General features: G+C 36.3%; 1 protein-coding gene and 1 long non-coding RNA gene across 4 annotated transcripts in view; one reads left to right on the forward strand and one right to left on the reverse strand.

The window, feature by feature from the left end:
• The window catches only part of LOC145997569 (fibroblast growth factor 8-like), a 227,894-nt gene extending 217,658 nt beyond the window's left edge, over positions 1 to 10,236 (forward strand). For all 3 annotated transcript variants that reach the window (XM_083134624.1, XM_083134626.1, XM_083134625.1), the window contains exons 4-5: positions 2,089 to 2,195; positions 5,161 to 10,236. In XM_083134624.1, coding sequence (XP_082990750.1) covers positions 2,089 to 2,195; positions 5,161 to 5,469 — 416 coding nt within the window. In that variant the 3' untranslated portion in view covers positions 5,470 to 10,236. The remainder of the gene's footprint in view (positions 1 to 2,088; positions 2,196 to 5,160) is intronic.
• The window catches only part of LOC145997605 (uncharacterized), a 166,260-nt gene that overhangs the window by 94,514 nt on the left and 58,469 nt on the right, over positions 1 to 13,277 (reverse strand). Inside the window, exon 2 of the long non-coding RNA XR_014443010.1 lies at positions 2,207 to 2,263. This is a non-coding gene — a long non-coding RNA (uncharacterized LOC145997605). The remainder of the gene's footprint in view (positions 1 to 2,206; positions 2,264 to 13,277) is intronic.

A 13,277-nucleotide genomic window follows, 5' to 3' on the forward strand; every position in this document is an offset into this window, starting at 1 on the left:
TACTTCCAGAATCACGTATTGGTTTGTAAACAACCGAAATTTCCCTTGTATAATTTCCTTTGTTGCTTTCTGTAATAGGTGTAATGAAATGGCGAATATGAGAATTTGGATTGTGAAATTATGAAAAATCCATCCTGACGTGATGGTGGGAAAATGGATCAGCATTCAAAATACTTCCAGAATTACCTATTGATTTTAAAACATCCGAAGTTCTTTTTTTTAAAAAATGCAGGGCTGTGATATCAAAGAAATTAACCAAATTCTGCAACGAAGGTCAACGAATCTTACTCATCCTATCAACAGAAATTCTGTAGTGAACAAACCGCGTAGTCTCCGCCAGATCCCACACTGTCTAACCACGAGCAAATATACATCGACCATGATGTCCAGGTGTACTTGACGATTGAAGAAGACGACTATCAGAAGCCTTAACCTGGAAAGAAGAAGAAGGACCAAGAGTCTAGAAAGTAAACACCATGCCATTTCTTCTGGCTCGAATTGACCAAGCAAACTAAGGAACCAATTTTTTGTGCGCATATTCTTTTTCTTTTTCCACCGACCGCCCCTCCGTTTCATAACCTTCGAAAACACACAGCCCATCATCACACCACTGACATGGAAGAATGAAGAGGAAGTGGGCAAAGAAAGAACCGCAATAGACCACAGACGTATACAGTGGAAATGTAAACACAGCCGAAACCTGTAATTAACCTGTCAGCTTTCTGTATCTGAGGAGTCCTCTTCATGTAAGCCCATTGCTGCCACTTTGTTCCTCCCTTACGATTTGTATAGGAAAGGGGGTTAGAGCACAGACGGTGCCGAAAGCAAGGAGGGGTGGATTTCTCTCCCCTTTTTCTAATCTTTTTACAAGGTGATAGTCATCGCTCGGCATTTTTGTTATGGAGGGAAGTCGCATTAGGAATTTCTTGGAAATGTTAGTTCCTCATATCAAACTCGCAGACTCTGTTAATATAGAAACTTGAGATTGGCCTGGTTAAGGCCGGGGGTAAGCCTATTTGCAGCTTAAACAAGCTAATGTATACAATTTCACAAAGGTTTTTGTTCGTGAATATGTGCCCGACAATGTGTAGGACCTTACCTCCATATCTCCTACGTGTCTGTATGGTACGATGTAACACATAGCTTCATTCAATCATTCATAATCCAGGACAATAACAAGAGCCACAATTCTCAAACATAGGCCTAATAATTAATAATGGCTCATTCCATGAGAGTTCAACCTGAAAAAAAAAACATCCACCTATCACGTCGCGGTAGCAAGGAGAAAGAGAAGAATATATACTATATTATATTTTACTTTCACCCACACGAGAAACTACCAAAGTTAAACTTTCGGTAAAGTTTGTACTAAATTAACTCTGTTCAAAGATAGACTAATCGGGACTGGAGCTACAGTTTTAAAATTGGATCCGATATTCTGTGCCAATGAGAACGTGCAAAGGGTACCACATAAGTTATATTACCCATTCATTTAGCCTTGGAATTAAAATGATTAAGATCAGATTTCTATGATGAATTCTACGAATCAATCCTAGGTTCGAATCCTGGTTAAGGCATTGTATTTGTCATATCATCATTCTCCATCTTCGTAGTCATGATTCAGAAAAGCGACCTACAATGACCAGAGAAAATACAAAAACATCATGAAGTAAATGAGCAAACGTAGTTTTTAATTTATCATGACAACGATCTACCTATAATCTGAAAGGGAATTATCGGTCTTCTTTTCTTGTTGACTGAAAAAACGATAGTTAATTACAAAATTATAATTGGCTTCAGTGCTGTATTTCAGAAATTTCCATTGGGGAGTCCCAGTAACAACTCTTGAAGTATTGGGATAAGTGTAAAAAATTAGCATCTAGAGAGGGATGCAAAAATCAGAATGGGATTCCCCTCAAACCACCCTTCAAATACTACCATGATGAGCGATTTCTAGAACTCAAGTGAGAGGATTTGAATAATGAAATGCAAGTGTAGAGTGTGGTTTCTTGCTATGGTTGTAATTATGAAGTTTAATGTGTACGATACAAGTTTTGTGTCTCACGTAATCTTCTCTTTCCTTTACAGCGAATCTTACGTTTACATCTGTAGATCTCAGCGGTGCCATCACAATCTCCGGGCACAGCGCCAACCGGTATATATGCTTCAACAAGCGCTGGAAAATAGTAGCATCGGTAAGACTTACCTTTATTCTTCTTCCTTGTTTCCTTCTAGTGTTCTAGGCCACGTGATCATTAGGTATCTAGGGAAGAAAGTTTTAAAAGGAGGTTAGATTTTCCCAAACATAACAATACATTGCTAAAAATACTTGCAAAAGTTACCAAAGTTTAGCAAAATATCTATTAGGTGCACTGTATACTTTGAAAGGCTAATAGGGCTAGACTTACAGTTTCAAGTGTGGTGTGACTTAAATAAGAATCGAACCCGGTACCTCTTGATCGTATAGTTGCTTACCTTCCTTACAACATGTCTCCCCGATTGTGTAGTGGTAATGTCGTCGCCTTGTAATCAAGGGGTTCTATACCCGATGGAGGCAACCCCACTATTTTATACTGTAGGTTTAGTCCCGATTAGCCTATCTGTGCGTGGAGTTAAAATAAAAACTAAAAAAAAATCTGGCATGAAAGTTATTTTTTCTTACAAATTACATTAGTTTTCTACAGTGTTAATATATAGGATGCCGCCGTACAACATCGACAGAGTGTCACAGTGCATAGGAAACATGAAAACGAAAATATTTTCTTGGTAATGTTTTCCTCGTTAACGCCCCGTTTTGACGCTAAGAGCCCTCAAACGGCATTTTTCATCTTACCCTATGTGATGGCCAAGCAGTACGACGTTCATTTAATTTCTGTCTCGGATGACATATTTAAAGTGATAGTAGGCTACTGAAATATCATCATGCTTGCAGAAACTTGAATCATGAATATACGTATGTATCACCACCCATATATAATGTTGCATATCATTTCATCAAGAAGAGATTCTGAAGCAGGGTGTCTACCAAAATAACAAATCCAAAATTCTTGACTCTTTCATGACCTTTCTTTCCTTTTTCTTAACTTTTTTCCATTTTTCTTATATCATATATTTAATCGCCCCTTACTTAGGTATAGTTGGAAATTAAGAAAATATATATTTGTATTCAATGAAAAAACGCCTACCGCAAACTGCTTAAGATGAAAACTGAAGCTGTACTTTATCAAGAGATTTAGCCATTGCTTTAATTATTTCATCTTGGATGGGAAATGGCCACATTACTTTAATATTTTTAAAAAACTTCACGGACATAAGAATTCTTAAGAAACAAAGCGAAAAAATCACAAACAATACAATTTTAGATATCCAAATATTATATTTTATCAAATCCCAGTACAGGTGTGCATAATTTAAATTCACTATATTGTAAAAAAAAAATAGCAAACGTTCCTTACCACAAGCATAATTTCTTGACTTTTTTTGACCTACCTGTTGATTTCTTGACTTTTTTTTAATTTTTAACTGGTAGACAGTCTGTTAAGTCGTTAACACTCAAGAGATCGACCTTTGCATAGATTAGTTGCACAGTCTGTTCGTAGTGTACTAAAAGTGTTGTGCTCTTCCGGTTAACGTATAACTGTTAGCGGCAGGCAACGATGTAGACTTCATAGACACATGATAGAAAATGCCGTTTTTCGAAGTTTCAGTGTCTCCCGTGACCTCGACGCTTAAAGCGTTACTGACAAAATTGGTCGGCTTGATGTTCTTTACACTCTCTGAAATGTTTTTGTTATTTTACAACAAAACCCTGCGTGTAGTGCATGAACGTTGGGAGTGGTATACTGATTTGGTGTTTTAAGTCCACTTTATGCACAGTAAGGCTAATTGGGACTGGACCTACAGTTTAAAGTCTGATCCGAACCACTATGTGCCTCCATTGGGTATCGAACCCGGGACCCCTTGATTACAAGGCGACGACTGGGATTGGTATACGAACCTGTCAGTCGACAGCCCCTGAAAACTGGCGTAGTTTGTTTCCAGTTAAAAAAACAAACAAACAGAAAGCATGTTATTTTTATTGTTAATAATAGAAATAAAGTGCAGTTAGTTAATATTCGAACAGAATAACCAAGGCATAAACGACGCTAGATCGAAAAAAAAATGAGCGTAAAATACGGGATTCAGGTTAGATTTTTCATAATGTACCATTTAATCCAGAGAATAAATGGTTCCACAGTTTTCAAAATTCCAGAAATTATGTGAGAGGTCAAAGAACATAAACTGTATAACTAATATTTCCACCTAAGTTTTAAAGCTTTTTCTTGAACGGGGTATGTAAAAGTTAATAACAAAATAGAATCAGTACACTATGAAATGTAAAAATAAGAACAATGATAAACAGTTGTGCTGGATATTCACTCATATGGTGGATCGAGTAGGAAAGTCCCTCCAAGGATGAAGTGATAATAATTTTAATTACTAACTAACTAACTCTCTAGCGTTCTTAAACCCGAAGGCTTATAGCTGCAGCAACACAACCCTTCCATCTGCCCCTATCCTGGGCAAGATCAATCTTTTACATCTTTATCAATTTTCTTCAGGTCCATCTCAATGTTCTCCCTCCATCTTCGCCTTGGCCTTCCTACAGGTCTCTTACCATCAGTTTTTCCAACAAGAATGTCACAATCTTCCCATATCACAATTTAATTTTAATTAAATTTGTTTATTTCAATTATATTATAATATCTACTACTGTTTTTTTACTGCACAACAATGATAATAATTATTATTGGTAGGCCTATTACTTCTATTCTTTTTTATCAATTGAAGGGCTCGGGTGTAAAACATGGTAAGTGACATTTTCGTAATTTTTTTAGTTACAAAGTAAAATGTGGCCATCCTTCAACTTTCGAGTAAAATTGCCATGTCATACAATTTGCATTTGATTCAGTGAAGCCTTCTGAAATTCGTAAACACAACACGAAAACAATTTATATGAAGAGTAGCTTCCAATAACCTTTTTTTCATAATGTCTCAGAAATGACCAAAACGACTTATCATGTTTTACACTCAAGCTCTTCAATTCTTTATCAATCTCCCAATCAAAAAATTTGCAATATTCGTCTTCATATGCCTAAATCTCGTACTCTTTTCTTTCAGCGGAAACGAAAAGGAAGGTGGTGCATGTTCAAAGAAACCATTGACGCCAATGGATTCACGTTGTTCATCTCGGCAAAGAATGACACGTTCTACCTTGGATTCAACAACAGGGGGAAACCCCTCAAGGGAGAGCACGCCATGTATGCCACGTACAAGAACACAGCCAAAGTGAGGCGCTTTCAGTTCCTTAAGAGGGACAGTTCTGGCTTCGTGAGCGATCAAATCGACAAGCATAACAAGAAAAAGAACAATCAACCGAACGCACCCCATGTGAACTTGAATGAACTTCGGCACCAAAAACAACGGTGAATGATCAAATAATGCATTAACGCTTCGTAGAAATCTAGTTCAGAAGGGAAGTGTTTGGAGGTGGATGTTCGAGGTTGGCTACACTGCATTTAGACAGGTGTGCCCAGTTTTTCACCAAAAGTAAGTTCCACTGGCAGAAAAACGTGACGAAACGTTTTTAAAAAGACTGGAAAATATTCGGATTCGGTATTCATCCATTGTAGGGTTCTCGGTCACCGAGAAAAGTCAGGGAAACCGTTCTATGACTAAAAAAACCCAAGGAATTTTGAAAACGCATCCAAAAAAGTCTGGGAAAATCAAGTTGATTTTTATGCTTGTCAGGATTCTGGAATGAAAACTGCACTCTTTTTTTTTATCTAAACCAGATTTTTGATCGGAGATATTTCACAGAAAATGTTTTCAAAAGTTGAAAGACCATGACAGGCGAGTAGGGTAGGTGTGCGCAAATTTCTCATTAAAACACATCACTCAACCAGAAATCCCGAACGGCAGCCTCGTGGTGAGTCGCTATATTACAGTATCACTAACTCTTTGTAACCAAAATTCATCATCACATTATTGCACAAAGCAATCAAAGTCAAATCAAAAACGAAACTAATTCTTACAATATTCTGGTCAAACTTCGATAATTTTTTTGTGCGAGAGACAAATTGGCTCCAGAACAAATAAACCAATCTTGAATTATCCATTCTTTGCACTTCCCTATATGAATCTTATAGCCTAACACACCGTGAGCCGACAGATCATTGTTTACGTTAATGGCGCTATTTGCGTGTGAGTGTGTGGTATGCTGAATGTGTATCCGTGCTTCTCGTGGGGGATTTTTGTTTTCCAAGAAGTAACATTTTTTTTAAGTTACCGCACCGTGTTGTTTGTTCATTCCACAAGTCAAGACAATGTACGTTTTCACTGTGACTGGATCGTTTTCTTCTTTTTCGTATTAAAGAAGAAGTACTGTTGTGTCCATATTAAGAATACTCTGTTGGCCAGTTCTTTGTTTTGTTTTACGTTTGCCCAAGAAACCCAAAGCAAGCAGTAGAAGTGTTCGTTACTCACCAGTGTGCGCGGATGTACATATATATATTTGTGCGTCTGTATGTGTGTGCGCATGTACACATGTACTTAATGTATATACGAACGGTATACATATAATATGCTGTATCTGTACTTTTTTTTGCGTTTGTGTTTCATTTTTTTTATTGTACCATTCCATTTTCCAAAGATTGTTTTCATTACAAATTAGTGTTGTTTTTTATTTGCTCCAAAAAGAGAGAAAAGATACTATCTAGTATCGCGTTACGTTGTACGCCATAATAATAGTATGAAGCTTCATATCTTCCCCCAATATGTGTGTTTAAAAAAATGATGAAGCAATAATAAATATTAACAATGTTTGTTACATACACTTATTGTATTCATGTAGCTCTCCAAAGTCAATGAAATGATGTTACTTGCTTATGTATGCAGTTGACGATTACGAATCCACAATACCAGAAGTTTCTCTGTGTCTAATTTTAACGTAATGTAAGTGTAACTCGATACTTTTCAATTGATTTTGTGCTCTGTTATAAAAAATTAGAAACCTAATTGTGATAAAGTCTTAAACCAGCATTTGTCGCTTGTTTTGCACATTAGAACAACACTAATAATCATGTAGCTTATTGTTCAAGCTGTTTATCACTGTACTGTTGGATATCATTTGCTGCAAAAATGTATCATAATATTACAGAACCGTGACGAAATAATGGTTCTTTTTAAAAATAAACTTCCAACTGGAAAGTATATGATTCTGTTTATATGATGTGAATGCTAAAGTCACTCTCATTTAATTCGCATAGAATTATTTTCAGAACTCACCTGATTGATAACTTGAAAGAATTTGTAGAATAAATGTCACCAGGTTGATGATTCCGATGGTAATTTTCGTGAAGTTTTCAGTACATTTTCTTACAGTTCAAAGTGTAGGGATGTCGATGACCTGCTGGCGTGCTTTCATTGGCGCTGCTCCTGCGAGGTTGATTTGCCACGGTGACAACATAAATCTTTCAATTGACCACTTCAACGCTTAACGGATTAGGCTTTACAAGTTGGAAATCGACACCAAAGCAGACGAAAAGCACACAAAGAACAGCGAGATCTCCCTTGGTGGTCAGTCCTTATCCTTCAACCCTAATGGAGACGTACCAGAAATTCAGGAGCAATTTGTAACGCAGAACGGACCATTTCATCACCCTGCGGTGTCTCCTCAAAGCATGGTGTCGTTCATATGGGTATTATGTCCAGTCCTCATTGAGAGCTCAGAGCTGAGAACTCACTAAAGCTTGGCTTTTGCGTCTTCTAGCATGCTTTGACAGAAGAACCAGCAAGAAACCAGAAGGACTTTCCATTCTTGACTAAAGACTTCACCTCTTGATAGCTCCTCTGCATCAATAACTGAAGCGTGACACCCAAAGAAGATTACCAGAGCAGATAATGTCTGTTATTCTTTGGACAATATTCTGCAAAATAAAACGTCAAGAGGTCTCTGGATACGCAGGGTCAATTTGTGGTCTTTTCAGGATCTTCTCCATCAAAGAACCTGTGGACGTATTGTTCGAGAAGATGTATAACTTCCTTCCACCGTGTCTGCCGACCAAACTATCTTGGGGTTTTCATTCACCGGGAGAGGTTAGCAAATATAGTAGGGTGCAGTCTCCTCCAAGTCGGCAAGCACAAAAGGATAGTAAACTTGTGGCGTCAATGAATACGAAGAACAAGCTTCTGCCTTTGCCGACGGTTCGAAAAACTATTTTCTTTTCTTTGACTTGTTCTTCGGCATTCCCCCTTGAAGAAAAGTTCTTCCCAGAATCGAGAAAAGGAGAGAGAGAGACAGAAAAGCATTTTTCTCCTTCTGGGGGGTCTTGCACTGTAAATCTCCAAAGTCACCTTGTCAAAGTTGTGTCCTCACCAAACTGGTGTGGGAAGGAAGACACCCACTGAAATCAGAAAACTTCCCCAAGTTTGTTGGAGAATTTTTCCGACACAAAGCTAGAAAAAGAAAGGAAAGAAAAAAGATTATCGTGTGTCAAGATACCGAAAGTTCTTATCCCCTTTACTCTTACCCTAGATAGATAGGGCAAAAGGGAATGGTAGGAAATGTACTGAAGACGAGATAGGTCATCGGGAAGATTGGGAAAAAGGATATTTTTTTTTAACGAAAGAGTAAATGACACTTATAGAAATCACAACGATTTCTTATTTTGTATAATTTACTCTCATGTCACATAAATTTAGATGAATGTGCATATGCATTGTGAACACTGAAGTATGTAGATACTGCTAAATGTAAGACAATACAAAGAGATATATGTCTATAAAGTCACTACAAAGGCTAAATTACAGTCAAAACATATAATTTACATTCAAAATGAATCTAAGAATACTTAATTTTAGTAGTTGGTGTTACTTTGCAGTATTACAATTACAGTAAACGAATTAAAAGTACAAATATTTACTTATCATTTGCGTTTTTTGAGGTTGTTTGTATTAGAAGTGTAATAAAACGTCAAGACATTAAAGTATGAAACAAATGAACATGATAATTTTAAATTTTGCAGACATCTTTTTCACTATCTTTCTATCGATCTATGTGATTTCAATTTCTTCTAATGTATAATGACTATTAATAGTGTACCACTATATATAATTTTTAAACTTACTTGTGGAATTAATAGTTTTACTTAATATTCCCATTCCTGTGAAACTTAGCATCAGAATTTTAAATGTTACGACATTTTTTCACTACCCTTCTATTGGTCTATATAATGTCATTTTCTTTTAATATGTAATTCACAAATTTAATGTATAATGATTATGATTAGTGTACTACTATATGTAATTCTTAAACTTACTTGTGTAAGGGAAATTTGTTTTTAACTCTCAGCTCTCTGAAGAAGAAAGTTATGCAAGATGAGTTTGTGAAGTACTGCTATAGTTATTATATTATTAAGTAATATTAATTTTAGACAATTACTCTATTTGAAGTCCATAATTTTGATTCAAATATCATTTCAAATTGGGCATAATATGACAATGCAGAATTTATTTTTGCATTAAGCCTAATTATTCTTATGTGAATATTAGTTTTGAAAGTACAATTAAAGCTACAACAAAGATGATTGAAATGAAGAAAATGTTGACTTATTTTGTGTATTAGTTATATAAAAATTTGTACGGAAGTTGGTATTGTGGATTCGTAATTTTTGTTATGGTAATCATTCGTCCATATTTACTACCAGCAGTATGTTGATTTGGGAAGCAGATTCGTGAGGAATCTGTACAAGATGTCCATCCAGATATTGCGCCAGGTCCTTGTAATACCAAAACCAAAATGGACATTTATTTTAAGATATTAGATGACAACAGGGGAAAATGGTATTAATGTAGAAGCAGAATTTTGTACACGGTTTTGAAATTAGATCGGGTGCAATGGAATCATGCAGCGTATAGGATAGGGAGGGAGGGGAATTAATATGTGCCATAATTTGTAAAGTGTTGCTAAGTGGTCGTATTTTGACATATGCAAGAAATTTAAAAAAATAAATATGCTTCATTTTTGTAAGTAATGTTAACTCAAAAAGAAAAAAAGTATTTTTGTTTATACATAAGCCTGTGTCAATCGATTTCTTTGTACAAACCTTTTTTTTGCATTCGCTGTATATAATTGTACATAGAGAGTTTAATACATCGCCTTATTTATTGATTTTTTTGTATAATAAAGCCAATGCTCTGCAGAAACCATTGAGTTTGAATAGTGTATGATATGCTTTGGACCTTCAGATCCGAAATTCAAAACAAATTCTGAATTTCTATGAAAAACATTGTTTTTTTGAAGTGAAAGCACACAAAGTGAATAATGATTTAATGCTCATTCCAAGAAAAATGGCATTTCTTTTCTCGCAATTTCATGTCTTCCTTCTTCTATGTTATTAGCCCAGGGTTTATAGGTCTTCGATATAAAGCACTATTTTGTTACTAAGTACTATTAAAATTACTATTTTGAGCATACATAGTACGTGACAAAATGCAAAAAAAGTTACATATTCAGAAATATAATAGCATTGTAACTATTACCCGTTCACACACACTGTTAAAATCACAGATCACTTATGTATTTAATCATTGAACAAATGCATTAGATGACTTGAATAATTCCTGTAGTATTCTTACGTTGCACATTTATTCACACTAAAACATTCTTCACCAACCTTCAGATTGTTGTCCCAGTAGGTAGCTCTATTTAAAGATCCTACCCACGTCTTGTATATTTTGTATTATTTCTATTTAGGTTTCAGTGTGTCTAGGTTAATTGCGACGACGAAGTGATTAATTAAGTCGAATAGATGATAGACAAATGAAACGAGCCATTATTCAAACTTCGAAGATAGGATTTGCTTTCGTATCATATTGCACAAACCAAATGGTGTTCATTCATTTCTTTTACGAATGGATTAAAAAAAACAACTGTCATGTCAACCAGATAAACAAAAACAACCACATCGTTTAGATATTTGTTGTGTTCGAGATCAACACAGCAGAGGACGACACTGTCTACAAATATCCATTTTCATATATTAATTTAAACCAGTACTCCTTCCTCTAGAAGCAGTGATCCCAGATATTTCAGAAAAATACAGAACAATTATCTTTCAAAATAAGCACAATGTTATAAGAGGGACAACCAATGTTTACCATGAAACATTCAAAAAGCATAACTTGCTTCTCATATTTTAAAATTTCAAGAAATGAAAAACGATGAGTTATCTTAATTATACCAATAGTGTTAGATATTGGCAGAACATCATTTTGAGTTGAATTAACAAAATTTCTAGCAACACAATAATTAATCGTGCCCATGTTATTGATCTCTTATGACTGACTGGCTAAGTGACTCATTAGCTAATCCGAGAAGATACGTTATGTGAACGGATGTGTTCAACGGAGTATCATTCTCAAAATTCTGTTTAACTTGGAGTTGTTGGTTATGGAATGTGGATGTGCATTGGTAAGTTACCAGGGCAATGCTACGGTATTCATTGTGTAGGAAGGTAGAAGATAAGATTGTGCAGATGAGTGGTCTGGAATGAGGCCAGGTTGCTTCAACAAGTTCATGCATAAAATACGGGACAAAAAATCCAATCCCGAGGACTTTTCTCAGAAAACGGGACACCTTATCAAAATAAAACGAGACGTCCGGCAACCCTGCAATTATTTAGTGTAGTTTTTCTGCCACTTTGGCTAATCGCGACGATGAGGATGAATGGTAACATGATGAAATTGATCAAGGGGCACTCACAAAGAATGCCCATGCCGCGATTCGAAGCCGAGACACCTGGCGTCGTGGTCAGCTGTGCTAACCACTCCGCCACGGAGGCCGGCTAAATGGTCACCAACACACCCGCTTCGTATCCGTCTACGAAAGTGACAGTTCTGAATAAGATCAGGTAAGCGGTATATAGACACTTGTGATACACTACTGCATTGTATCACTTGAGATAATATTTAATTTTTAGCATCGATACCAACTTAAAATGACTGAGCTACATGTGACAATCTTACTGGAATATTCTGCAATTTTGAACAAACAATAACAGTTGGGCTGAAAAGTTCGTAGGCTAACATAGTAAAAAATATTTTTTGACAAAATTCGATTTTATTATTCAATATAGTTGCCTTTGAGGGCGATACAACGATTATAGCGGTCATACAATTTTTCGATGCCATTTTTATAGTACGATTTCTCTTTAGCCTCAAAATAGGCCTCAGTTTCGGCGATTACCTCTTCATCAGTGCTAAATTTCTTAACAGCGAGCATTCTTTTAAGGTCTGCAAACAGGAAAAAGTCACGGGCCAGATCTGGAGAATATGGTGGATGGTGAAGCAATTCGTAGTCTAATTCATATAATTTTGCCATCGTTTTCATTGATTTGTGACACGGTGCATTGTCTTGATGAAACAGCACTTTTTTCTTCTTCAAATGGGGCCGTTTTTTCGTGATTTCATCCTTTAAACGCTACAACAACGCTATGTAATAATCGCTGTTGATGGTCTGGCCCTTTTTGAGGTAATCGATGAATATAATACCATGCGCATCCCAGAATACTGATGCCATAACCTTGCCAGCCGACTGTTGCGTCTTTCCACGCTTTGGATTCGGTTCATCACGTGCAGTCCACTCGGCTGACTGTCGATTGGACTCTGGAGTGTAGTTATGGAGCCATGTTTCATCCATTGTAATATATCGACGGAAAAATTCGTGTTTATTACGGTTGAATATCGCTAAACATTGCTCCGAATCATCAAAACGTTGTTGCTTTTGATCGATTGTGAGCACGCGCGGCACCCATTTTGCACACAGCTTTCGCATGTTCAAATATTCATGCACAATATGTCCAACACGTTCCTTTGATATTTTTAAAGTCTCAGCTATCTCGATCAACTTCACTTTAGGATCATTTAAAATTATTTTGTGGACTTTTTTGATGTTTTCGTCGGTAACAGCCTCTTTGGGGCGTCCACTGCGTGCATCGTCTTCGAGACTCATTTCGCCTCGTTTAAATTTAGCAAACCACTTCTCAACGGTTGATTTTCCTGGTGCAGAGTCCGAATAATAATGTTTATCAAGCCAAGCCTTGGCTTCAACAGTATTTTTTTTGCCAAAAAGCAATGCTTTATTAACACACGAAATTCTTTTTTATCCATTTTTTCACAATAACAAAAGCTGCTTCACTCACAATGCTATATCTCACGAACTAATTATCCGGCAGCTG

Source organism: Lepisma saccharinum, chromosome 1 (assembly GCF_977018435.1).
Source record: "Lepisma saccharinum chromosome 1, izLepSacc3.1, whole genome shotgun sequence".
Classification (NCBI taxonomy): Eukaryota; Metazoa; Arthropoda; class Insecta; order Zygentoma; family Lepismatidae; genus Lepisma; species Lepisma saccharinum.